This window comes from Aythya ferina, assembly GCF_964211825.1.
Source record: "Aythya ferina genome assembly, chromosome: 9".
NCBI classification, from domain to species: Eukaryota; Metazoa; Chordata; class Aves; order Anseriformes; family Anatidae; genus Aythya; species Aythya ferina.
The window spans coordinates 12,120,617-12,144,964 of NC_140305.1; the positions used below are offsets into that span (position 1 = coordinate 12,120,617).

The 24,348-nt window shown below is 52.1% G+C and overlaps 2 protein-coding genes across 2 annotated transcripts in view; one reads left to right on the plus strand and one right to left on the minus strand.

The window, feature by feature from the left end:
• The window catches only part of VPS8 (VPS8 subunit of CORVET complex), a 75,952-nt gene extending 73,263 nt beyond the window's left edge, over positions 1-2,689 (plus strand). Inside the window, exons 44-45 of the mRNA XM_084529861.1 lie at positions 1,333-1,413; positions 2,088-2,689. Coding sequence (XP_084385987.1) covers positions 1,333-1,413; positions 2,088-2,234 — 228 coding nt within the window. The 3' untranslated portion in view covers positions 2,235-2,689. The remainder of the gene's footprint in view (positions 1-1,332; positions 1,414-2,087) is intronic.
• Positions 2,690-3,494: 805 nt separating this feature from the next.
• LOC311441580 (UPF0524 protein C3orf70) lies at positions 3,495-23,878 on the minus strand. Its single transcript, XM_084529862.1, has 2 exons — positions 23,533-23,878; positions 3,495-6,684 (listed from the first exon to the last, which is right to left on the minus strand). Exons 1-2 carry the CDS (start codon positions 23,702-23,704, stop codon positions 6,128-6,130), a joined length of 729 nt encoding a protein of 242 aa, XP_084385988.1. The 5' UTR covers positions 23,705-23,878; the 3' UTR covers positions 3,495-6,127.
• Positions 23,879-24,348: the final 470 nt, after the last annotated feature.

Below are 24,348 nucleotides of genomic sequence, written 5' to 3' on the forward strand. Positions count from 1 at the left end.
CAACCCCGGAGGAGAAATCCTCCCTGGAGAAAGGCCTCGTGGTGGCAGGAGCAGCAGCAGCCAGAGAGGAGCAGGACGTGCCCGCCTGGCAGCCACCCTGCCGGGCTGCAGGGAGCAGCAAAGCTCCACCTGCCCTTGTGGGGCTGGTTCAGCCTTCAGCCCAGCTGGCCGTGCTCCTCGAAGTCATGCTGTGTCTTCAAATTGGGCTTGTTCTGTGGCCAAAAAGTTAAGGTAAATTCAACTTCAGTGAGCAGTCGCTTGTAGGACTGTAGCGTTTTGGGTTTATAGCCTTCGGGAAGTGTGTTTTGGGGAAAATATTTAAGAATGAATATTGAATGTTCCCTTAAAAATAGATCCCCAGAGACGACAGATGCCAGATTGCTGCTCATGAGGGAGGCTCTTCTCCCTGGCTCCTGTCGTAGCTCCTTGATGATGCTTTTGAAACAATCAAAATAGAAACATCGTGATGTGCTGAAATGGAACAAACCTTACGAGAATCCGTGATACTGTGTCATCCCTCCCTGGGACATTTAAATAATGCCTTTTAAAGCAGTTCGAGTACGCATTCTGCCCTTCCTGCCTAATAATTTGCTGCAGACCGTGGCACCTGTGTTTGCATCTCTGTTACCTTTACCCGCGGTGCTGCAGCAGCCCCCAGAGCTGCACAGGAGCAGCCTGCGCTGCTGGGGCTGCCTTCCCAAGGGCCGTGGTTGCCACTGGCGCATGAATTGCCTCCTCTCCCCACACCCTTTCTCTCCTCATTTCCTAGTTTTTAGCCCACTAGGGGAAAAGCAGACCTTAGGAGGGAGACTGTTAGCAGATAATAATCATTTGAGCAGTTGTTGTTCCCAGTCGTAGCCCCGCACAGGCTGTGCCTGATGGCAGCGTGCCGCCGGGCCGGCCGGGAGTGAGCAGGACCTGGGGGACCACAGGGAGAGAGAGGCCTGGGGGAGCTCGGGAGAGGCTGCTCGTCCTGGGAGACACCTTACTTCTCTTCCCGGCTGGCTGCGGTCCCATCCCCTTTTCTTCCTCTCTTCCTTTTCTTTTTTCTTCCCCCAAACGTAACTTTGTCTGCAGTCAGCTACAGCCTTCCCCCGCCCGAGTCATTGTGCACACAGCAGCACCTCAGCATCCTTTGTTCAACAGCAAGGTTTCCTTTCCAAAGTCACACAGCGCTGCTCGCAGTGACTTGCAGCCAGAGGGAAGTGGCCTTATTTCCCCGACCAGGCTGCAGACTGGCTGCTCTGGGCCCAGTGTCAGGGGCAGGGATAAATTTGTGTATGTGAACTTGGCACCTTATTGTTTTTGTAACCTTCTCATTCTCTTCACCAGACAGGTTCAGAGTCTGTGTTAGATCCTCAGCAAATCCAAGCTTTCGACCAACTCTGCCGACTCAACCGAGGAACCTCCAGAGTACGTACCACCCGTTTTCCTTCCCGTTCTCAATTGGTGTGGGGCATTTTGTGTGTTGCCAGGCCTCTCATTAGAACTGGCAGCGTGGGCTTTGGCTTTTCTCTTGGGTTTCATTCAGTGCTGGCAATTTAGCATGCACAGAGCTGGCTGTTCAGCATCACAAGGCATCCACACTGCCTCTGACAGCTGAGGAAATTCACTGGCAGCAAAACAGTGGAAATGCCTCTGGCTCTGAGGCTGGGCCTGAAAGAGTCCATGGGGTGACATTTCTCGGGTACTTTTCAGATCCGTGTGGCTCCTATGCACAGAGGATCCCCTCCTCCTGTCCCCTGCGTGCTGCCCTGCTCGGCCAAGCAGGGCCACTCCCTCTGTCCCTGGCTTTTTCCTTGTGCCTCCTGCCTGTTCTGGCTGCGTTTTTTGGCACTCTGAGCTCTTTTTGGGATTGTTTTCCAATGATGTAATTTAAAAATAACCCAAAGACACGTGGAAAGTTGCTCAGCTCAAGACTGTTGTGCTGCAGATTTCTGTAGGGTCACTGTGCACAGCTTTTTCTTCACGTGTTAAGGTTTCTCTAACTGCAGCAGGAGATGATCCCTGCGAGCTCTGAGCCCTTCTGCACCTTACACAAGTGCTTCAGGGGCCTCAGTTGACGCTGTCTGGGTTTTGTCTTGCAGCTCGCTCTCCTGACAGAACTGTCCCGCACCCATGGTGAAAAGCACGGGCTGCTCAGCGTGGCGCATGGGGACCCCGCCACCAGCAGCGTCTTCCAGAACGAGACCTTCCAGCTGCACCTGGCGCCGCCCCCGCTGGTGGAAGAGTAGCGCTCCTGCTCTGCAGCGAGCTTTTCTGTGACGATGCTGGAATTTCCCCGCTGCCCTTCCCACAGCCCTGTGTGCCATGCTGAGCCTTGCTGGGCATGTGAGGGTTTGCAGCAGCGGGTGAGCTCCTTGTGCCGCCGCTCACCGAACAGAGCGGCAGCTGGATGGGAAGCTGGGAAGCCTGGGGTCAAAACAGAGCATGCTGAAGCACTGCAAGCACCGGGGCTGACCCACGCTGACCTGCAGATTTGTGGCAGCACCCGTAACTTTGCCAAGTAACCGCGTCCTCTCCGCTCCACTGGAGCCTGTGACACAGCGTGCCCTGCTGCTGTGTGTGGGGTTTGAGGGCAAAGGATGGGCAAACCTGGGAAAGGCTGCGGAAAGCAATTCATGTGAGAAAATGAACCTGAGCACAGCGTGTTCATACAAACTTCTATTAAAAAGGCCCTTGGTTGAAATTGGGTGTGTGAGCTGTGTGCCTGGGGAGTGGGTAAGAGGCTGCTGGTGTGCCAGTGCTGCTGGCTGCTGTTTTCTTGGTACAACTGCTGCTCAACTGGTAGCAAAAGGGTGCTCTGCAGAAGTGGCACAGGAGCCAAAACAAACGCTACAAGCCCTGCTGGGCAGCTTTGGGTTCTGCTTTCTGTCTGCCTGCAGTCCTGGCTGGCCTGAAAGGGCGGTGGGATGGCTCAGTGTGGTCTGAGGCAGGTCCTCGGGTGCTGCAGGGGGAAGAGGATCGGTGTGACTCTTACTGATTGCTGAAGGTTTGTCACTACTAAGCTCAACTCTTTCTTGTTGAACACCAAGCTGGGGAGTGTCACTAGGTGAGACTCGGCGTCTGGTGGCACCTTTATCAGTCTGCTCACAGAGTGGCAACCTAATAGCAGTGGTGTTTGTGTGGTCTCTTCTGGCTTGTGAAATGGCGTTACCGGGTTCATGATCACCACCTCCTCTCTTCCTGTGTCTGTTCTGGCACCAGCACTGGGACGTGTTGGGATAACACCCCCTTGGTGTCCCAGCCAGCACACCTCAGAGCTGCAAAGTCTTCAGATGCTTGGTACCCGAGGCTGGGCTCTGTGCCCTGCAGGAGCACCAGGCAGGTGGAGCTCCGTGCACAGAGCTCACCCAGAGCCACAGGGCTCTTCCAGGCATTTGGTACGTGTCAGGTAATGCCATCTGAAGCTGTGAGTGAGCTCTCCTTTGTTGGAAACCCTGCAGTGTTTCACTGTATTACGGGAAATACACAGTTAGAACAATCAGAACTTAAGTTGTTGAGTATTTTATTAAAGAGGAAATATACACACCTCTCCCTGGCGGAGTGGAGCAACTAGCTCAGGGCAAGTCTCTTACAGCACGTCTGCGCAATGTTTGTGCAAACAAAAGAAGTCACGTTTCTGTGAGGAGCGTTTTTCTGATCTGGGGTGCGTGATGGAGCGCAGTGAGAAACCTGCCCCTGCGCTGGCTGCTAGGACGCTTTCCAGAACTAGCCCTGTCCCACACCAGGCTGCTCCTCTCAAGTTTTACAACAGAAGGAAGAGGCAGCTTATTGTGCTTGACATCTGAACAAATCCTGGGTAGGAGACACTCACAGCTTGTGAATATTGCTAATTACTTTACAGTTAAGAAAGAATGTATCCTGACGACAGTGATATGAACCTGCAAGACCACAGGACCGCATGGTAAGTCTTGGTCGTGAACACCCAGCTCATCTCACTGCGCTCGCAGCAGGTGCCCCCAAACAGCAGCAGGACGCAGTGGCAGCCCCTCTGTGCTGGCAGAGCAGACCACGGGCGCTCTCGTGGAGCAGGAAGGGCCTGGTGGCCTCAGCAACAGCAGGTGAGGAGCACCCTGGTCTCGGGAAGGGCCCCGGACGTACCCATGCCCACCAGTCTCCCGGCCTCCCTGGGAAGGCTGAGGCAGACCAGGCACCAGAGCAAGTGTTTGCAGCTCTCCACTCAGATTACAATTGAAAGATTAAATATGAGTAAATGCTGTAGGCTTATACATAATGCTTTCTTCTACCTTACGAGATGTGCCTGAATGGTCAAAAGACACTAAAACATTGTTAGAAACCTTAGTTAACCAAGAAAGACAATCCCGCCCTCAGAAAATAATTAAAACCTTACTTAGTTTTACTACAGCCTTCGTTTAAATGCCCTCAAAAAAAGAAAACAGGATACTCAAGTGCCTTGTGAGAATGTATCTGTTCATGCAATGGCCCAACTTCCTCATTTAACAAGCATTGCACTTTTTTTTATATAATTCATCAAAACTATAAAACCTATTATTTTCTGTCTGAAAGTGTTAGTCTAAAAAGTACAGTATTACTTTATAACCATTTATGGTAAACTCCTAGCACGCGCATGTGCACATACACACACTGTTGCCTAAACGTTTTCTAAAGATACTGATTACAAAGTGTATAAAATTAGTAATACATTGTCAGGATACAGTGAGAGATGAGCCATCCTATAACACGGACTATAATCTAGTATCAATCACTAAACTGTACACGTTTATACAGCCTTATATTCACCGATGACTTTTGAAACGTAAACAGCAAGTACACAACGAAATCCAGTAACGCTGTTGAAAACAGTTATTACTGACTCCAACTGATTCAAGCTGACTGAAATCTTCTGAGAAAGGTATTTTTGTTCCATTAAGGAGGGCTGAAACAAAACCACCAGCAGAACAGCTCTTTCTCACCAGCTATGCGAGTAAAACTTTAAAAACTGCTCTTGAACTGGGTGCAGAGGAGAGTGAGCCGAAGCTTCCTTGCTCAGCATCAGTGGCCATGGCTGCATCTGGACAAGCACACGCGCTACGCGTGCCTGGGCCACCTCACGGGCACCTCCGTGCTGTCCCCGAGCTCTGCCAACACAGTGGTGTGGCTGAAGGATTTTGTGTTTTAAGCTTTGTTTTTCTTCAGGCAAATGCAGGCCCTGAGGCCTTTTGGTCCTGAGTGCGCGTGTCCGGCACCACCAGCACAGGAGGAAGCAGCAGGCAAAGCTGAGGGTGGATTTTGCGTGTTTGGAGGTAGTCGCTTCCCTTCACCTGTCGTTTTACACCCGGTCTGGAATGGTATTGGTGAGACTGCTGTGCTCCCTGCCTGCTCCCCCTCCTGCTGAGCTGCAAGAGCCAGCTCCCCTGCCAGAGATCCACGTGGAGAAGGGATCCGGGCAACTGCTTGGCCTCGGAAGCAACAGTTGCCTTTTCAGGAGATTTCAGAGCCTGACCTAACTCAGCAGATGCTCGGTGCATAGCCTGGAGAAAAGTTGGAGGCACTTTGTGCGTTCTCTAGCCTGCCATACCAACCCACTGGAAGAGTGTGCCAACGCGTTCGGGGAGGGTCGCACCAACACTAGAGAAAAGGACGGGCACTGCGGGAGGCCAGACAGAGGCAGAACGAGCCTCCTGTTGCTGCACCTCGCATCATCTATAAGAAAGAATAAGGACAACTTGGTTTTGCTGCTCACAGACGTGCTGCACCAGCTCACCCTCTGTGCTTTGAAGGCCCACTGCAAACATCCTGACAGCTGCAAACATCTCAAGCAGCATGTCCTCGTATGAGAAGTAACATAGGATGTAACCCAGACCAAGAAAAAGGCCTTTTTCAGCGATAAGAGTCTTAGGATTTATCGCTACCTTATGTGCAGACATGGGAGGTCTGATCAGGCTGAGAACACGTTAAAATTGCTCAGGCTGCTGCTAGTTCACCACTATGCAAGTCCCGCGGCCGTGCTCCCATCAGGAATCTGAAATATCAAGTGCACTGGAAAAAAGGGATTGTCAGAAAAAAAAAAAACAAAAACAAAACAACAAACAACAAAATATAAATACTACAAAAGCAACGTTACTGAGTGGGAACTGGACTGATCTGATACCACCTTGTCGGATCACACAGTGGTTTCTATAGTCTCAATCACTTCCATTTCACACTGTGAGGGCGACAAGAGTGGGCATTCATCTGGTTCCCAGCTGCTATCCGGGCTGTAATCTTCTTCTGAACTTAGCTCGGCCACCCCCTCCGTGTCCTCATCGCACGACTCCATGTAGTGAACCCCCACCGCGTTGATCCCGGAGTCCTCCGAGCTGGAAGGGGACGAGCAGTGATCTGTTTTTGGTGTATTGCTCTCTTTTGTGAGTAAGGCATTGCGGACAGAGACTTCCTCGGCCTTTGTCTTGTGGGGCACGGGGGGAGGCTGCCTCTGCACGTAGCACATCTTCCCGTTGATGCATTTCACGCGGTAATTGTCAATGAAGAGGTCTGCGATCGTGCAGAACTGCGGGGAGGCGGGGGGCAGCGGGGGCTGGAAGACGGGCGCGAACTTCAGGAAGTGCTCGGTGAGCGAAACGGCGATCTGGATCGTGTTTGTGGCCTCCCGAGGGCGAACAGGGATCTCGGTGCTGGGAAGCTGCTCCACGGGTGTCATGGGCTGATAGACGTATTTACCTGCGGGGAAGGCAGAAGAGCAGCATGTAAAGACTTAGCTTTAAGTTAGAAAGAAGCCGATCAGGTGCTGCCTGCCTTTGGCAGTCAGTAATAACCTGCAGCTCCTGGCAGTCAGCAGCTGCTGTTTTAGTGGCTTCAAGGTGGTTTTTTTTAGTTCTCTCCTGGTGCAAGGTCTCTGATGCTTAATATTGTGCTAAGCACGGCTTCTCTAGCCTTGGTCCTGCTGCTCTCCCTCTCACTGCTCCCAAGACGTCTGTAGGAAGTCACTAACTTGACAAAATTGACTCCAGGGACCCAGCTCCCCGGCTGAGAAGTGGGGCAGACAGCAGCTCTGCCTGCACCCCTTTCTAGGGGAAAAAAAATTGCACAGATGCCCAGAAGATGCTTTTTCTTCCCCCCACCAAATGCAGAGCAGTTTCACCAGACATCTTTGCTACAATGATCTACGTTTTAGATTTTATTATTACTCTTAACGATGAGTCTCCTTGTATGCACTTCCACGTTCTTTCTTTCTGAGTGCTAACATGTGATTTTCTATGTTACAAACCAGAGCACTCAGACGTGATGACAACTGGAATATTAAGGCAGAAAATAAGGGAATTCCCATGCCATAGAAATGCCTTTAACATTTTGATTATCTGGTTAAATAATAAGAAAAACAGGATTATATTGGCTATGTAGAGCTGAACCAAGTGTGAACTGAAGAGCACAACTGAAATTCTCTACCAAAAGAAACAAATAAGAGAGCAGAAAATCAGTACTTTGTTAGGAAAAACTGAGAAACCTGAGGCTACGCCAAGACTGTGAAATGCTGCATTTTATTTGCATGAAGCCTCTGCAAGATTCATGCCTCCCCAGGGGGCTCATATGCTATGAAAGCACACGTTTCCAGAAGACTTGCAAGTAGTGGGACTCTCAGCAGAGTTTTGATGCAGGAGTTACAAATATCACAAATACTCCTTTACAAAGACCAAGAAAGTATCAAAGCAACGAGGGGCTGCTCTGATGCTCGAAGCTCTCTGGGTAAGGAGCAGAAAGGCACCAAAGGCCTGGCTGTGCTGGGACGAGGCGATGCCTCTGCCTGCCCAGCGTGTTTCTGTTGGCTCAGAGGTGGTGCAGCCTTTCCTCCTGCATTAGCTGTCGCTTTGGAAATTCGGAGCGGTGACTGTGTGTTTCTGCTCAGGGCGGCTGAGCACAGCCTGGACCAGCAACAGGCGAGGAGGGGACAGGAGAGGAGGGCTCACTCTGCCATGCCTGCCTGGTAAGGAAGCCTGTCCTCAGCCCGGGAACCCTTCCCAGCCACACGACCAGCGCTGACTGCACCGAGCTCTCAGCCAGCGTGGCACTGGGCTGGGCGAAAGGATCCCAGCTCCTGGCTGTAGCTGTCTCTCTGCCAGCCCCAACGAGCCAGGGCCCACACACAAGCTGTGCGCTGCCAGCCGGGCTCCGGTACGTCACCAGGGGAAACCTCGAGCGCTGGAGAAGGCTCTTCCCACCCTGCTGTGCCTGTTGGTACTGGAAGGGGGACAGCCTGCTGGAAAGCAGCCTATGCTCCAGGGCTGGGGCTCCCGAACCCCTAGCGTCGGAGGAAAGACCCAAAGAGGGGTGTGGGAGAGGCGCAATGCATGGCCAGCAAGGCAGAAAGTGGGCTCAGAGGAACGAGCACCAACCGTGCTGAAAAGAAACCCCCCTTGTCATGCAGCCAGAGGGAACAGCCAGCAGCCGGGCAGAAAGCAGCGAGAGCGCTGCAGTAAGTGGGCCGGGGAAGAGAACATTTTGTGAATAGATTTGACCAGCTTCACTTGAATACCTCATCAAGCAGCTTTCTCCTAGGATCTGCGGAATGATAATTGTTAACAGAGCTGCTGGAAAAGCTCAGTGAGAATAAAACAGCATTTTTTTCTCCTACTTGATTGTGGCTGGATGGCAGTTAGGAAACACACAGCCGTCCTCTCCTCCTGCCATCTTTGTAGCAGTGTGGTCTAAGCTCGCTGTGTCTCAGAGGACTTCAGGGCAAGCAACAAAGCACTGAAGGCATCAACCGAGGCAGAACAGAGCATTTCTCCTCCAGAGCTGGCTGCAGCAGCAGCACGGATGTTGCTGTTCTGGCAGCTGCTGGGGCTGCAGCCTCCTGGGCCCTCCTCAGCCCCTGCACAGTACAACGGCGCCGGGGTGGCCGGGCAGGCCTTGCCCTCCCCACCTCACAGCAGCCTGTGCCTTCCTGCCCGCCGCTCTGCTCTGGAAATCTTTTTTTCAAATCAGTGAACATTAAACGCGCTCCTGTCTTGCAAAGCAACCCAATGAAATGACCGCTGAGCATGCTGCTGGCTGGATTGGTGGCCAACAAATTCAGCTCACAGAACTGAAACGCAGCCTGCGTGGGACCAGCGAACCCTCACCCGAAACCACGAGGCTGTATTGAGGCAGGTATTTGGGCTGCTTCTGCATGGGCTCCTGTTCCCTTCCATTAGCAGCCAAGGGTAAGACACACCACTGGAGAAAAAAAAGTCTCAACTCTTCTTTTGCCTCACTTCTGCTTGAAGTGTCCAAGGATGGCTCTGATAAAGATCGCAGTGGGATGGAGAATCAGGGTTTCTGTGCAAGGCTCTGACTGTCCGCTCAGCACCACTGCCACGTGCTGCCAGAGGGGCTGGGGGAGGAAAAGCAGAGCACTTAAGCCACGGCAGCTCACAAGCACAGCATTAAAGGAAATCGAAGATTCATCCAATTTTACTCCTTTTCCTTTAAGGAAGATGGTCAAGGAAGTAGCTCACTGACAAACCATGTTAGGCGGAGGACTCGCGTGCATGCCCTGTGCTGTCTCTCACCGCTTGTCACAGAAGCAGAAATTTGGATTTTCCCAGCCAAGCTGGTGTCTGGTAACTGCAGCACTTCAACCCCCCGGGCAGGGCTTACAGCTGTAGCCTCTGCTGGGTTTTGGAAAACAGAAACCCAATCACAAGTGTGTGGCAATGCGAGGCCCTGGCTGTGGTCACGCTTTGGCTCCGTTCGAAGCCAGGCTGAAAAGCACCGGCAGGAGGAGAGGTTGGGGAGCCGAGGCATTCCTGGGTGTGTGGCTGCCTGTGAGAGCTTCACAACAGCGTGGGGTGATTCGCTGCGTGCTTCAAAACTGCCACGCTGGCACTAATTTCAGGGTAGAAGAAAGCAGCAGCTAGCCTGTTAGCAGAGGATTTCAAGCCCGTTGGTGTGACCTGACCTTGGCTGGAAACATTTCCTCACCGTCCAAGGACAAGTGCTGCCAGGGAAAGGCAGAAATCACCTAATGGGAAAAAGAAAATTTTCCACATAAACTGATTTTCTGCGTTTCTTCAGGATTCTGTTATGAATTTGTTATTAAGTTCCAGTGGATTTTAGGGCCAAGCCTGTTTATTTTAGACGAAACCTCTCTTTTATGAACGTGATCAGTTACCTCTGTTAAAAGGTGCTGGTACTCACAGCTGGAGCTGTCAGAGTGGATCACGGCCAGGGTTGTGGTAATAGCATCGCTTATAGCTCCCTACCCTACATAATGCATGTAAATGCATCAACCACGATGCGGATGCTATGAAAAATTTATGCAGAAATTTAAAAATAAGATCGCCCACCCACTACAGCTTGCAGGATTGGCAGCAGTGTCTTTTTTTTTTTTTTTTTTTTGTTACAGCAAATTACCCCCAAAGCACAAGTCCCACCTTCTTTTATGGTCTGGTAAAAGCCCCCCTGAAATAAGCAGAAATGTTTTTGCTGACTTTAAGCAGCTGGCAAAAATCCATGATAAAATAGTATTTCGAGCACCTATTCCGACACATTCCTTTTAGTGCTCTAGCACGTAATTTATTGCAGCTTTATTTCCACCAAGTCAGTTGGAGAACTCTGAATTGAGCTCTGCTGATGAATGTTCCTGTAAATTACAGTGTTTTGCACAAATACAGATGCCAGACCAGACACCGCATCGCGAGTTGTTTCCTGGGTCAGTTGCCACTCCTGCCCACGCAGAAGACAGCATTTCAGTGAAGGAAAAATACCGCACATGGTGCACGCGAGGGTTTTTGTCCAAAAAAATCCAACTCTAAGTTCAAGCAGCTTGCTGCAGTTGCAGAGGTTTGGGAAGACCCTGAGCACTGTAAGGCTGCTGCAGAGCAAATGCTGCAGCTCCAGCTCTGCGTTCTGCCAGTGCGGCACAAGGGCTATGGGAAACAGCACTGGGTTTGTGTCCCGGGTGTTGAACAGGAAATGCATGAAGCCAGGAGTGCCAGGATTGCTTTCATGGTAAGTCTCAGTTATCCATGCCAGCCGTATGTCGATGGATGGTACGAAATGCAAGACAGCTGAGAGCCCAGGGAAGCAGGTACGTCGGCTGCGCTCGGCGTCCTGCGGCTCCAGGCTCACCGAGCATCGCTCTGCGTGAACACTGCGCCTTTGTCTGCTGCTAATCACACACCGGGTTGTGCACAACTGCAAGGAGTGATTGTTTTTCCATTGCTTCATTATTCAGCCAACCCTTGTGAAAGCCTAAAAGCCAAATCCCCCAGAGAATTAACCCCCAGAGGCCATCAGGAGCTGGCTATGGCAGGGGCCAGCGGACCTGCAAGCCCTGGTGTGGGGCACAGAGCTCAAGCAAACAGACTTGTCCCGCTTGGGAAACACTTTATCCCCGCAAAGTAGACATCCATGTACATAAAGTCTCTTTGTGGTATTGATTACCAGAGCGATGCGGTTGATTGATTGGAAGCTGTATTATGGTGTCTCCTGAATATAAAAAAATAAATAAAAGCTTTTAGAAGTAAGCCATGAGGTCATTTCTTTCTGTTTTTTTGCTAATTGAGCAGTCGACATGCATCTTTACCGAACAGACACAGCAGTAATTTCCGTGGCTAATACAAAATAACTTAACCATGAAATAAGCAGAGGTGCTGCTTAAACACTTAATTCTCCACTTCGCTTCGTCCCAGCATTCTAGTTTACCTCTGACACCGATGTGCTTGGCGTGGTAAAAAAGAAATGAAAACTTCACCTTTCAGCAGCAGGGTTTCTCATAACAAAGCCCCCACCCTCATCCTCTCAAAATGCTACCTCAAAGGATTTTTCCTTATAAACAGCAACATGAAACGTACCACACTTCAGAAAGACGATAAAAGATGGTTCTGGACCTTCTGTTGTGGGTTTCGCACATCTAAATCAGCAATACCTATGGAGTAGCAAACAGCTGTTTGCATGCAAGACATTTAGACATATTTTAACCAAAACAAAAGCTTTTTTCATATGTATGCTTTCTCTTGCAGCTGCTTGGACAAAGATTTCTACACCTGCCAGTTCACCTACTCTCCCCAAATCTGCAGGATTAGTGACACACTGCCAATTGTACGCTAACTAAAAAAGCCTGGCTCAGTTCAACCGGTGCAGCTCAGGAACTTCTTCCGTGCCCCTGAGCTGGCTGAGCGCCGTGGTGAAAGCACGAAGCTGAGGGGTGCTGGAGGAGAACGGGCTCTGGCTGCAAAGTAGATTTCACTGCCTTTGGACGTGGTGCATGATTCAGAGAGGCTGACGCTGTGGCAGCTGTGTGCTCCTGCAGTAGGGGTGAGCACTGTGGGTACCAGTGGAGAGCGGCTGGTTTGGGTCTGAAGCTTTTCCTTGATGCTGCTACACCGGCGTAACAGCGGCAGCGAGCTTGGGTTGCAAAGTCAGCCTGAAGGCTGACACATGCAGCACTGCCACTGTCGTATCTTACCTAACACCATGGCAGGTGTCAGGAACGTGAGCCAGGGAATGAGCCACCAGGGGAGAAGAAGATTTCAGGACACTGAGGCACTGTCAGCTTTACAGTACCAGCTGAAGCAGAGCTGAACTGTGCCGTCGGTGGCTGCAATGAAGCACGACTAAAATGTTTGTCAACGTTGAAGCCTCCTCTTATGTAAAGCTAGGGAACGCCTTAACACAAGTGATACTCTTGCCTTGCACTTCTTCCAAGCAAATTTGCAAAGCATGCAGAGGTTGTTCAAACAAATTTCTACTTTGGCAAATGCAAACAGAGCAAGCACTGCGCTCCCAGTACTCCTGGTATAAATGGCAGGCACAGTAAGGGATCGCAGAAGACACAGAGGAATAACTCTGCAGAGGAGCAGCAGTTACCCCAGCACCCCAAAGGAACACCAGTTACCCCAGCACCACCGTGGAAGAGGTCGCAGCAGGCCCGTGGCAGCCTGTAAGTACACTGGGCAGCGTCAGCAGGCTCTGCCCTCCCAGCCGTGTGTCCCCCAAGCAGCAGGGCAAGCAGCCTCTTCTCCCAGACACAGCTGCACCAGAGCACCAACACGTCTGTCCCGCTCCCTATCTCAGCCAGGCACAGGAAGGAACCAGCCTGGTGCTATTTCTTCAGTGGCTCCCCAGCAGCGATCTCGTACAGTTGCCAATTTTCTTCTCATATGAAGCAGAGGTGTTCCCTCTGATTGCTGTATAGTGAGAGACAGCTGTGACAGCCCTTGACTTGATGAGCCGTGAGCTTTTCACAGAAATCTGAGAAAGGGGAAAATAAGAAAGTTTTTCTTCCTCATAACGTGTATGCTAATGCCCTTTGGTCTTGATTTGTTTTAAATACAAAGAAGGATCATGATCTTCCATGCTGTGAGTCTTTCAGGGTTTTCTGCATGCTTCCACTAATAGCAAGTAACTCAAATGCAAACAGACCCAGAGCTTCGTGCTACCATCCCTGCTCTTTCCTCTCGTTTCTTGTACGGATTTACCAGCCTTAAGGAAAAAGCAACACTGGAGGATTTAGGAATGCTTCGTGCAGCTATCAGCCCTCATAAAGGGGCCACATTTGCTTACTGCCTGTTACAAGGGAACCCAACAAGGCACAGCACATGTGTGGTCCAGAAGTAACATGGCAAGGGCTGTGTTCATCACAGGTACTGCTACCCACAGCCTGGCACACGGTGGCTTAGGAGGACGCAGACACAGCATCCCAGGTGCTGCAGTCCCTCTTGTTACCTGCACGAGCACAGCTGGCCGCGAGCACAGCAGCTGAGCACTGGCAGTCGGGATCTGAGCTCTGAACCCAGCATTTGCCTTCCACCATCCCTTCGTGCAGCTGCTCTGCAAAGAGGAGAGCAGCCATGTTTTGCACTTCCCTGAAAAATGTTATCCCTCCAACTTATGCTAGATATTTGTTAAATTCAGCACAGAAAATAGCAAAAAATGCCTTAGTGTTAAATATTTATTTTACAAAACCATCCCTGTGTACCATCTGCTCGAGATTCAGCATCCCATCACTTCCACGCAGACAGCCAGCGTGCTGATATGGTAACAGAGAAGGATAACCACGGCTTGGTGTCAGGAGCTACCTACGGAGAGTGAAGGCACGTCCTGCTATGGAGGACTCGCAGGCAGTGGGGACACAAGTACCTGCCCTCCAGGGGCAGAGCACACCCTGCAGGTGGTGCGCCCGTGGGCTCCTGTGCGAGATGGGAACGGTTCCCTGCGAATTCTTAAGCAAACAGAGCAGCTCGATGGTCCTTGAAGGGCAGGTCCTCTCCAAAGGGCCAGGTGCTCTGCCCCCACAGCAGAGCTGAGGCAGGAGCCTGTTCTTTGGAGCTCGGAATAGCTGCTGCTTGGCATAGATGCGTCTTTACGGCCGCAGTCCCTTTTCCTGGTGGGTTGACAGGAGAAACAACAGCATATGTGCTGTGCTGTACCTTTGCTGCTGCCTTCCTGGTGTCAGAGCACGCGTCTCCTGCTGACAAGTCATCTGTGCCGGGGCCTGGCAGAGGGCCGGCCTTCTGGGCTCAACAAACAGCACGTTCATCGGCTTCATGGCTGGGGAGCGCGGCCCTACTACTGACACAGGCCACCCTTCTGACCCCATTCTGTTGGTTCTTCTGGTGACCTGCTCACATTTCCATTCATACTTCGCTCATCCCAATCTTTGTATTTCTGTTACAAGGCTCTACAGAACCTATTTCTGAAGTGTTTAACGCTCTACTCTCCCTACTTACACCCAAAATATGCCACCGAACAGAGCTGAGGCGCACGGGTACTGGTGCTGACCCCTCCCTCAGAGGGGTTTGAGATCTCTGCAGGAGGATACGAAGCACCAGGTACCAGAGGAGGGAGAGTGCCAGCAGGTCGCACAGCGTCCCACCATGCCATGGCAGGTCTAGAGGCAGAAGGCAGGAAAAGCAAAGAAAAAGGGGTCTCCTCACGCAAGAGGGCTGCAGGAGCCCATCAGTGCGAGCTGGCAGTGTCTGAGCCCGTCAGCAGGGACAAGCAGCACTCCCCGAGTGATGCGCAGGCACCTAAAATATGGCTCCAAGGCAGCAAAGGCCCCAAAATCCCACCACCGCTGGCAGCCACACAGCGAGAAGCACGAAGCAGCCCAGCTTGATGGCTGAGATGGCCGCAGGTGTGCTCCGGCGTGGGCATCGTGCACGAGGGCAGGCGGCAGAGCTGCTGTGACCACGCTGCGGGGCCGGGTGCGAGCAGCCAAGTAAAGCAGCGCTTCTACCAGCACGTGTGTGGGCTCCCGAGCTCTGCAGCCACCGGTGAGAACAGGAATACAAATGCATGCTCCTGTTAAAACTGTTTTACAACACAGGTTATATATAAATTCCAACTGTTACGTTGCTTAAATTAAAGTCTGAGTATATTAAAAACAAGGTACAGTTGCCAAGCGATCAGACTTTACTTTTCCAGTAGGTCTCTGACCTCCATCGATGTGAATGTACTGAACTACTGGTAAAAACGTCTCCCAACTGCAGCAACTGCACTTCTTGAATTCTGTGATCGGGCACTATCCAAAAATTGCTTCCCGGGAGAAGGCAAGGCATTCTGAAAACATGCTCCGTATCTTATGGACAGATACATTCACAGAGGTTCTGGAGTAAAAACCGCACCACACTGAAACAGGGTCACTTTCTATACACAGAGGGAGAGACAGACTACCTGGATGCCAACCTACCACCAACCAGCTTTCTGCATTACTCTGAGCTGATGCCATCCACCGACGGCTAAGCCCACACTGTCACAGCTCTCACTCGGAGCATCTCAGAACGTGAGCGAAGCATTTCAGATCTTGTCCTTTACAGAGACAAAAATTCCCAGCATAGACTTACCAATGTGCAGAACGAAGTTAACAAGGCTTGAAGTGACTCACGAGGTGTAAGGCAGCTTTGGGTAAATTGCGAGGCATTGCAGAAAAACACCCCAAGATGCCCATTCTGTACGAGCCCGGCTCTGCTGGCTTCATCACCACATGCAGAGGGAGAACGGACGTGCTCCTGATGAGCACCCAGGTGCTGCCAGGGGACTCAGGGTCCTGTGCCAAGCACCTGAAAGCACTCGTCAGTGCTCCCAGCAAACCTGAGCACAAGCTCAGCTCTGCAGACCTGCAGGACAGGAACCATGAAGATGACAATCTCGTGATTCAGGTATAGGGCAATGCGAGGATATGACCACGGGCTGTAGTGAAGATATATGAAACATCCATCAGCAACCACAGGAGTAAAAGTAGCACGTTAGAGGGCACCGGAGCCGTACACTTTTGCATTTAGACACCCGAATTAAATATGCTCACAGAATCAAACAGGAAAATCGACTTCCTCACTTGCAGAGTCCAGGAAGGAAGCCGCACGTTTGCCAGGGGCACTGGAGCTCCAGCACACATTTCATCTGTGAGCTGTTACTCTGCAGTGAGAAAAGTGCCTCGAGCGTTTTCCCAGAACGAGGACCTCGGAGCAGGAGCAGAGGCTCAGCCTTCATCACAAACCCTTTCAGGAACATCCTGAATTCACAGCCAACCATGCCAGCTGACGGGACAAAACATTAATGAATTCTCCCTCCAAGCTGCTTGCTTCTGGAATAAGACAGCCGCAGCCTCCTCATTTCAGGCTGGTCCTGAGCAAGCTTCATGAAAACAGCAGGTTAACCCTTCAAGCAGTTACAGAAGAGAGGTCTCCTTTATCCACAGCTCTCAGCAGCTTTTTGCAGCAGCTCACGGAGTTTTGGGCAAGCAGACATAATGTTTTGTGAATCATGCTCCTCAGATGGACGGACAGATTATGAAACACAGCCTCATTGTCATGCATGGCAACCAGGAGGTTTTGGCTAGCAGAAAGCAGTTTGGTACACAAGGCTCCTTTTTGTCAGGACTTCTGGAGAAAGAAGTGCAACGATTTCTATTCGATCCTATATGAGGCACAGAATTAGTCCTGCAAGATGTACTTAGTGCCTGTAACTTGAATTCAAAGCTTTTCTCGTGGTCTACTCCTGTTAAGAGTTTCTGTTGGTAATGATGATGATAATAAAAAAGGATCAGGCACGTCTCTAGACATAACTGTGCATCCCAGCAAGGATTTCAAAATGAATGCCAGCAGGTTCTTTCAAAGGCACTGATGTTTCCACAGGGTTTGATGAAATCTACATGTTTGGGTTCTCTCCCTGAGACACAGCATTAACAGTCTATTCACGCTGCGATTTGGGGATTATAACTAAAACCACAGCAACAAACCACAGCAATCCAGGGCCAGAAAGGTGCACCCGTGAAAACCGGCAGAGCGCCGCTTACCCTTTAAGTTACACGTCAGGATGCATTGAGCTGAAATTCCTTCTTTCGCTGTGTACAGCTCAGCGAAACGAAGCCAGAATATCATAGGTCTTCAGAATACAGGTGAGGAGAAGATGTTGCACAGCCACAGGCAGCGAACGCTCGTTAAGCATGTTTCCCCGGCACAAGCTGACAAATCCACCTCTGGGCGAGCCTCGCCTGGTGCTCAGCACAGTGCCTTGCTTGTGCACAAGCATTATGTCCAGATACACAGACTTACACCAGATGGATGTTCAAATCCTTTTCACAGCAAACACAAAAGGAAAGCGGGTATTTCTTCTGGGCTTTGTAGTCATCCTCCCGCCAAGACAAGCCATTCCTCACAGAACCCCCAGCCCTGAGTTCCTGGCCCAGCTGCTCCAGTTCTCCTTAGGCAGAGCTCTTCCACAGCTAAAAGGTGCGAGCTACCCCCAGTATTCAGCCTCATAATTTAAAACACAACCATGTTACAACTCCTTTTCCACATTTACCCACCAAGTCAGTCCTCAGGACAGGGTTTTGTCCTGTGGAACAGCACCACTGCAGATTCAAGCCGCCCCCAGTGGTGTCTGGCCGGGACAGGCCGGCCCACGCCGCCTGCTGGAGGAGAGCCCACCGCCAGGTACACAAGGCACAGTCACCCTGCTGCCTGCACAAGCCACCAAAACCAAGGCAAAGGAAACCCCCCAGAAGAAAAGCGAGTCTTTTGGAGGCCTACAGCACATGCAGTGCCATAGAGCGCCCCAGGGCTGTAGCTGCTTCCGAAATGTGTAGAGATCAACAGAAGCTGGCTGGCAGGCAGAGCCAATTCTCTTTAAACCCACAAGCTCTGTCACGGTGCACTTGAAAACCTTCAATAGACACTTTAGCTCACTTACCAGTGCTCTGTTACAGGAAACAAAGGCTGCCTTGCTGATTCCCTGCTTACAGTTCTCACAGGCAGGCTGGGGTCTGAATAATTGCACGGGTTTCAAAGATTGTCGGAGCCCTGCTGGCGGCTGCTGTCACTTCAGAGATGGGGGAGACACCACGGAAATAGCACTTGGGATGTGCACTTGGTGTGCAGCACCCAGCTGCCTGCGTACTGCATGCCTCACTGCAGAGCGGGGCCAAGGACCAGCACCCGGGGCCGGGATGTGTCCGCTGCCAGGAGCAGTGGGAGAAAAGAGCGGTTTTGCGGGGTGGAAAATTAATGTTTTTAGCTAAGAATGTTGTAAAGTAAGAACACCGGTGTGTCAAGTAGAGAAGGCTGTCAGAAGCAAAGCTCAGAGTACTCCCAGGTGCAGTGAGTGTACTGACTGGCTTCGCTCCGTGGCAGCAGCTGTGGGAGACCAACCATCACCTCTGGCTGCCCTGCAAGAACAACTGCACACAGACCCCAAATCACGGCCAGCTTGTCAGCCCCATGGCAGCCCCAGGTGCCCACAAGCAGGCAGTGAGGAAGCGATGCAGCTGGCTCTGAGAGCAAGAACCCCTGGCCTCCCTGTCACCGTGGGCAGCCAGGCACGCGATTTAAATACGCTTGGGTTCTTCGTCCCTGCAGGGTGCACTGGCACGGCCAAAATCAGGGGAGCCCTCCCCCCTGAGCTGCCCGGAAAACATATGCCCTTCTTGGCATGCCACCTGCCACGTAAGCCCATCTCCTCCTGTTGGCTGAGGAACGCCAGGGCTTCTTGCCAAGCTGCCTGACCTGGTGCAGACCCCACCAGGTCAGGACGCAGCTTGGGGCACAGCGGTCCCGTAAGGACGTGAGGTGCACCACAGCGCAGGGAGCCATCGCGGGGCGCAAGGGCAGGGGAGCATTTGTACCTCTGAAAACCTACACTGCCCCCACAATCTGTTCAGAGGTCTGAGCCCAGCGACTGTTTTTCCTTTCTGACCACCCAAAGGAGGCTCACGGCTCTCAGCCATGCTCAGTTTGCTTTCCTGTAGTCGTCGAGAACAGCTGGATCTGGAGAAGCGGCGGAACACAAAATTTATTTGCTGCATCAGTTTTTCAGTGTGAGATATGCAAGAGGCTTTAAGTAATAAAGGTCTGATTTTTGGATGCTGAACCTGGGTAAAATAATAAGCCACAGAGAGACTAATAAACGGTAGCAGTTCCTGTCTGCTGATACAACTGCTGTGAAATGAGTGTTGTGGAAGCGTTATTCGTGACGGATTTTTGATAATTGCAACACAGCGTACTGAGAGTTTTGCAAGGTGTTTAACGTACTGCAAAACGTTCAGATGGAAAATAAACCCTTGCAAAGGAGTTACAACAGAATGCCCTATCTTTGCACTGTCCAGGAACGAAGCCAATCCTGAAATCCTACTGAGTGCAATGCCTTCTCTGATGAGCTACTTTTTAGGCAGTGAGATGAGAAACCACAGCCCAAGTCTAGCTGTCAGGACGGAGGTAACCCCCGGCACCTGCCCCCTTCTGACAGAAGCAGCGACACCATGCAGGCAGCAACCTGCTGATGGGCATCGCAGACAGCACCAGCACGAATCAGACCCGCAGTGGAAACCCAGAGGCGAGGAAAGGAAGGCAAGCACCTTGCCGCACACCCACCTCTGTTGTGTGTCGTCTTTTTGGACAAACTGAGCAATTTAAGGCTCTCACCCTGCAGCTAATGAACAAAATCCCACAGGGCTGCCAGAGGGACAGAAGAAGGGGAGCAGGGGGAGCCCCCCTGGCAAGGGGAACATGCACAGGCTGGAAGGTGCAAGCAGGAGCAGCGTGTAACAGGACAAGTGTGGGTCAGACGTTTTTTAAACCAAAAAAAAATCCTCCTTGGGCAGCACTTTCCTCCCTGTTGCATGGCCCCAGCGGGGAGGGCATCACAATGCCTGCTGCAGCCAGCTACAAGGTGCTCTCATCCTCCAGGGCCCCTCGTTGTACCCTCTGTGCTCCCACCCCAGGAGCTTACAGAGGTTTTATTTGGCCCACTAGCGAGCCAGCTCCCCCCTCACCCAGAAACCTGCGCCCCACCAAGCACCAAACAGTGACAGTGATCTGAAATAAACTGCCAGGCCCAGACACAGAAGTCACAGACACAGCACCTGAGGGTTTTGGAAATGTTTGGACATACCGACCAGTCTCTGCGATCCTGCCTGCCAGCTAATATTGCCATTTTACGGAGGGAAACATCAGACGTAAAGAGAAAGCCTAAAGGAGTGCTTACTTCAGAGCGTGCCACCAAAAATGGCTTTGGGGAATTCAGACTAGGTTCTTTCTCAATTATTACTTCTATAGCCAAGTGGCTCAGCAACGCTGAATTGTGTCTGTCACTGAAGTAAGCAGATGTGATGCTGAATACACATGAGGAGGCAATCTACTGCCTGGAGCGGCGGTGAGTTTGTGTCATTTTTCAGTGCAGGTGCACTTCAATCGAGCTGACATCCTCCAGGACCATGGACACCAATGGAAAATAACACTGCACGGGCCATTTTAATTGACGTTGGGATTCCTGTACCCCTGTGCAGCTTTTAGGAGTCACAGCGCAGCACTTTCAAGAGCCCTCTAAGGATTCCTGAGGCAGTATTACAGCACTGTCTTTATGGAAGATAACTTCCAACACTGCTTAATTACATCGCTGACCTCTATACCATCTTCCATTATAGGCCCCATTCTTACCCCCTTTTAAGTCCAACTCCACTCATTTTGCAAGAGCGGGATACAAGGAGATCCTCAGCTCAGACATTTGCATTAGGAAATAAGGGGGCAAGAAGGGAGCGTTCTTGTTCCTAGCTTTCAGATTAACCAAGAACATGAGGTTTGTGACTTCTTTCATTTAAAATGACAGCTTTGTAGGACAAACACATCTGAAAGTTTCCTTAGCTGTAAAGGGAGAAATTAAGAAAAAAGTTTGTACTTTTTACAAAATCTACAGTAATTTTTAGTTCCTGTGTTTGCCACAGGGAAGCTAAGGGTTGGATGGCATCTCAAGAAGATGTCCTTCCAGGAGGGAATCAGCTCTGTGTCACTCCAGGAGACACTGGTCTAAGCCCTCCCTAAAGGCCTCCAGTGAATGTGACTCCTCACTGTCTGAAGCACTCTGCTTCATTTCTCTTGTTTTTTAACATGTTTTTTACTACCAAGCCTAAACTTCCCTTGCCACAGGTAAGTGATAACTGGTTATCTTCCAAGTCTGCGTGGAGAAGGACTAGAACACAACTTCCTTTCCCTTTATCCTTTGCAAAGCTCATCTCCCCTCCCTCCCTCGGTGCTTTTACAGCCCAAGCAACGGCTTTGCTTTTGCACCCCCCTGTAAATCCTATTTTCTGCACCGAGCGCTGTGACCTCCTACAGAACCTCCCCAGTTCTCCTACAGTTTTTTTGAAGTGCAATGCTCAAAACTAAACCCATCAGTCTGGTTTCATCATTACTGAGCTGAAGAGACTAATTAAATTGCATGCTTGCAATGTTCCTGTTAATGCATCCCCAGTGAAGTGAAGGCTCGGGTTCTGTTTTTGGATTTTCTACCACAAAGGCCTCCTGCTGATGACGCATATCCAGTTTGTGATCCATCTTAATCCCCAGATCCTTCTCTGCAACGTCACTTCTCCAGGTGTTCCCAGCTCTGCGATTGACTTCCCCATCCCAGGACTATCCCTGCTGATTTCCGACAACATCTCCAGTTTACAAACACCATTTTGAGCTCCGATCTTGTCCTACGGAGTGCTTAGGAGCTCAAATAACTGAAGTCACAGCAATTCTGGAAAATAAAAATACATCTAGGTCGTAACTGGAGGGCCTTTGTGTCACTGACGAAACGCCACTCGTGAGACATCCCTTTCCCTGCGCAACAGGCGACTGTGACACCTCCTCACGTAGCCAGTTGTCACCACACAGCACTCATTGCAGGGTGCTGACAAAACACAGCTGCTCCAAACTGCTTTCAAATGAGCCCCAAATTAGGGGAACAGTCCTAATCCATGCATTTAATTCAAACACATGCTCTCGTCCAAATAAAAGGAGCCTTTTTAGGCAGACTCTTTTTCCATTAAACCAAATTTGCAAAAACCGCACGAATGGGAAACCCACGTAAGAGTTTAAATTACAAAGAAAGGCAGTGACAGACCGAAATGGGGAACAGGGTGTCAGGAGTCAAGGGACATCCTCGGCAGCACCCAGCAGCCCTCACGCCAAGGTTCAGCTCTAACCCCGTCCCTTCAAGCTTTAAGATCTCCACAGCACAACACGAGCCAAGTCCCTAGCTCCATCACCATTTTCTGACCTCAGACAGACAAACTGGTTGGAAAGCCTGCTCGTCAGGGATGTATGTGATTAATTATTCATTGAACTGCCTTTGGCCGCCCCAGCCATGATTGCCCACATCGGTATCTCCAAGGCAGACATCAAAGTTGTCGGGCACCTTTCCGACAGAGTTGGCTCAGCACTACGTTTTGAGGCAGTAACTATCTGCTGTATCCTGCAGGGGTTATTTCTCTACTCAGAGCATTTTAAGTCACGCATTCCTGCAAGAATAAGCAGGATTGCAAAGCGTAGGAATGGGAAGGAAGCCCCCAGCCACAAGGACAACCCCAGAGGACGAAGCAGCGTGCAGAGGCTTTCCCTGATGCTTCAGCACCGGCAGCGGGGCCACGGCACGGGGCTGCCTGCAGCAGGCCTCTGGGCAGCCCCCCGGCTGCTGCCACTGCTCCTTGGGAAGGGACCGGTGGGATGGGATGGGATGGGATAGGACACAAGGGGACAGGATGGGATGGGATGGCATGGGAAGGGACAGGAGGGGATGGAACAGGAGGGGATGGGATGGGATAGGATATGGGAAGGGGCAGGAGGGGATGGGATGGGATGGGATGGGATGGGATAGGATAGGATAGGATAGGATAGGATAGGATAGGATAGGATAGGATAGGATAGGATAGGATAGGATAGGATAGGATAGGATAGGATAGGATAGGATTGGATAGGAGGGGACAGAATGTGGGATAGGAAGGGACAGGAGGGGACGGGATGGGATATGAGGGGACAGGATGGAATGGGATGGGATAGGATAGGATGAGGTGGGATGGGACAGGACGGGATGTGGGATGGGAAAGGACAGGAGGGGAGGGGAGGGGAGGGGATGGGATGGGATGGGATGGGAAATGACAGGAGGGGATGGGACAGGAGGGGATGGGACGGGACAGCACAAGATGGGACCGGACGGGACGGGTCAGGACGGCAGCCCCCTGGGCAGCGCGGAGCCGCTCCCCCCCCCCTCTCCCCTCGCCCCCTCGGTTTTGGGGCCGTTTTGGGGCCGCGGGCTCGCTCGCTCACTCACAGTGGCACCATCCCAGGTGGCAGCACCAGTGCAGGCGGAAGCAGCGGCCGTGGCTGTGCGTGGCGCAGAGCGAGAGCCCGTCGCAGGGCTGAAAGTCGGGTCTGCCCGCGCAGCTGCGGGCCAGCGCCTGAGCCTCGTCCAGCTTCTCGCTCTTCGCCGCCGCCCCGCTCATGGCGCCGCCGCTCCGCCCGCAGCCCCCGCGCCGCAGCGGCCAGGAGGAGGAGGAGGAGGAGGAGGAGGAGGTGGAGGAGGAGGAGGAAGAGGAGGGGAGCAGCCGCACGGCAGCAGCAGGAGGAGCAGGAGGCGCCGAGCCGCAGCGGGGACCGCCCGCGCCACGGGGGCAGCGCCGCGGGCAGGGCCCGGCCCCAGCCCCAGCCCCGACGGCTCCGCCCCGCCCCGCCCCGCGGCCACCCGCCCGCCCCGGGGTGGCCCCGGGGTCCCCTCGGTGTCCCCCTGTCACCCCCGGTCCCCTCTCGTCTCCCCCGGTGCCGGGGCTGCCCCTGTGCTGCCTCGCCCCGACGGTCCTGGCCGGGGCAGGCACGGCTGCGGCTGGGGTTGGGGTTGGGGTCGGGGTAGGGGTCGGGGTCGGGGTTGGGGTTGGGTTGGGGTCGGGGTTGGGTTGGGTGCTCCCGGGTTCCTTCCGTGCTCCCAGGCAGGTGGAAGCGTTTCTGCCTGCGCATGCTGTGCTTCTGTAAACGCCGATAAACTTTGCCTTCCATTTTGTGAGACGACCACGGCACGATTTTGGCTGTCGGAGGTACGAACGTGTGCCCGTACCTGCGACAAGCGCACCCCCGGGCTGAAGCTGGAGGGGGT